The sequence below is a fragment of the Eurypyga helias genome, unplaced genomic scaffold (assembly GCF_000690775.1).
Source record: "Eurypyga helias isolate BGI_N326 unplaced genomic scaffold, ASM69077v1 scaffold14073, whole genome shotgun sequence".
NCBI lineage: Eukaryota > Metazoa > Chordata > Aves > Eurypygiformes > Eurypygidae > Eurypyga > Eurypyga helias.
The window spans coordinates 3,687-6,269 of record NW_010239300.1 but is presented as its reverse complement, the minus strand read 5'-3'; the positions used below and the strand labels follow the sequence as shown (position 1 = coordinate 6,269).

Sequence of the window (2,583 nt, the reverse complement as noted above, 5' to 3'; positions counted from 1 at the left end):
AGGATCTTCATGGAGAGCTTCCTCCAAGCACCAGAATGGTCTGTTCCTACGTGGAGCTGGGCAGGAGAGCGGTGTGGGTGAGCAGCTCCAGCACAGCGGAGGCACACAGGAGAGGGATGCGGAGACAGGCATCCCCAGAGGAATACATCTTGGGGGAAGGGGAGGAAGGCAGAGTTCAGCTGGAGCTGCAGCTAGCAAGAGATTTCGGAGAAACCAGAGGGCTTCTGTAAGAACACGGCAAGCAGAAGGAAAGTAAGAGATCTGGGCTCACTGGGAGCCCCCAGAGGCAGAAGGTTGATCTGGAGACCACCTAATTGTCTGGATGCATGGAAGAGCAGGCGTCCGGGCGGGATTCCTGGGCAGGAGCAGTCTCGTGCCAGTGCAGAGCTGCTCTCTGTTCCATGTGGAAGCTCAGGGACCTGGGAAGGTTCCTGGTAACTGGGAAAAGGCAGATGTCACATCCACTCTCAGGAAGGGTAAAAGAGAGGAGCTGGGGAGCTACAGGCCCGTCAGTCTCACCTCAGTCCCTGGGAAGGGCATGGAGCAAACCCTCTGGGAAGCTGCTCCCCAGCCACGTGCAGGACAGGAATGGGATTGGGAGAGCCAGACAGGATTTACCAAGGGCAAATCGTGCCTGACCAACGTGGCTGCCTTTGGGCAAGGGGTTATGACCCCGTGGACAGAGGGACGGAGAAAGAGCAGCGGGGCTTCGATGTGGTCTCCTTGGCTGCTGGGGGCAGCTCTTGGTGGGTGCCAGTCGGGACAGAGGGAGCAGCATGCCCTTACGGCAGAGAATCGTCCCAGCCAGCAAAGACGGGTCAGTCCTGGCTCAGGGGGGTGGTGGGATCTCCTTGGAGATGGCCCCGAGCAGCCCGATCCTTGAGTGAGGGGTTGGCACAGAGACCTACAGAGGTCCTGCCGATAAAATACTCTGTTCTGTGATCTTGTCACTTTCTTTGAAACTTCCCAGAGAAGTAATTTGGGATTCCTAACCTTTTTGCCCATTAAATTCTAGTAGTGAACCTTGCAGAAGGAAAAAACTGTAACATGAGCGGCGTGTGTAAAATACCTTCTGCAGCCGACAGCGCCGCAGACAGACTGGGTTACAGCATGATTGCTACCCAAGACAACGCGCTGCTGCTCTTGTGCCGCAGTCAGTCCTGTGTAATTCTGTCGGTACAAGGTCTGTGGTCCTCTGGAAGGTTACCTTTGTCAGGAATACGCTGTGAGTCCAAGGGGAGTGAAGCAAGATTGCCCTCTGCGCTGTGTGGGGAACGTTTGCGTGGGCTCGGGCGTGACGCGGAGGGCTCGGCTCTCGGGGAGGTTATCGGGAAGGTCTGTGCTTGCATTCGAGGGCGGGTCAGATGCGACTCTTCGACTCACGTTGTCCTCTTTTCCTCCGTCAGGTTTTGCAGCGACTGATTAAATCCAGAGGGAAGTCGCAGAGTAAACACCTGAACGTTCAGTTGGTGGCAGCCGATAAACTTGCGCAATGCCCACCAGTAAGTACAGAGGAGAAAGGCTAAAGAGCTCGCGGTACATGGAGTTTGAAAGGTTTCTGCTGGGTTGGGCCTTGATTAGCGCCGAGTTCCTTCGTTATCACGTCACTTTACGGTGATTCACACGGCCCTGCGACTCCAGCCCTCGATCGGCTCTTACTGCTGAGAAACGAGTTGTTTGAGACTTCCATCCTCATTATCTCCTGTGCCGGGTGTGTGCGGATCCTTGGCAAGGTGACGTGTCCAACCTGACGTGTACGGTGAAACCGATCCGCTGGCACGTGACCCGATGGCATCGTTTGCGGAGCAGCGCTGTCCTACGGTCCCGGAGGGCCAAAGTCTCCAACTCCTGCTTGAGAGGAGGCTGGTGAGGCTTTTCCTGCAGCTGCCCCGCGAGTCCGGACGCTCCGGTCAGCTCACCCGGGCACAGTCAGCAGCGGTTTATCAGACTGTGATCGCTCGCCTCGGATAACCTGCTGCTGCAGGAGCAGAGGTCCCGCAGAGCTGATCAGGCAGGAAAAGCTGTGCGGGGGTTCGGACGGGGCAGCTCTAGCTGGCTTTTGGTTTGGATTCCGAGGCAGAGAAAGCCACTCGGTGGGAACAAGACTCGCTTTACGGTGTATCAGCTGCGTGGCGTTGGTCTGGCAGTGCAGAGGCCGCTGTGCCCACCAGGGGAACCGGAGCCGGTGGCTCAGTGGGTGCCCAGCTTTCTCACACCCAAGAACTGAGTAGAAATCAGATTAATTCAGAGAAATTCAGAACAGACACTGGGAAGGTCTCCGTGATCATCCTCTCTGACTGAAAATAGGCAAAGCGCTGGCAAAATCGATGTCTCGGGCCAGAAACACATCTGGGACTTGAGATCAGCAGGAGGAATGCCCTGACCCTGATGGCCTGATAATGCTTGTGGAAGACTTTGCCTTGTGTTATGTAGACCGTAAGGAGATTGCCTCCACTTCAGATGGCTTTTTATTCCCTCTTCAGATCAGAGTGACAAAGTTCAAGCAGCTTTAGTTCTGGAGTAACGATCCACAGGATTTACTTCCATGCAACTTAACTTGAGTTTGCATGCTTCTTACCCTGT

At 55.4% G+C, this 2,583-nt stretch overlaps 1 protein-coding gene across 1 annotated transcript in view; it reads left to right on the top strand.

Annotated features, from left to right (window-relative positions):
• Positions 1–2,583, top strand: part of LOC104506963 (voltage-dependent L-type calcium channel subunit beta-4-like) — a gene marked incomplete at both ends in the record, with an annotated part of 7,304 nt that overhangs the window by 3,136 nt on the left and 1,585 nt on the right. The window contains one exon of the mRNA XM_010148103.1: positions 1,407–1,502. Within this exon, the coding sequence (XP_010146405.1) occupies positions 1,407–1,502 (96 nt within the window). The remainder of the gene's footprint in view (positions 1–1,406; positions 1,503–2,583) is intronic.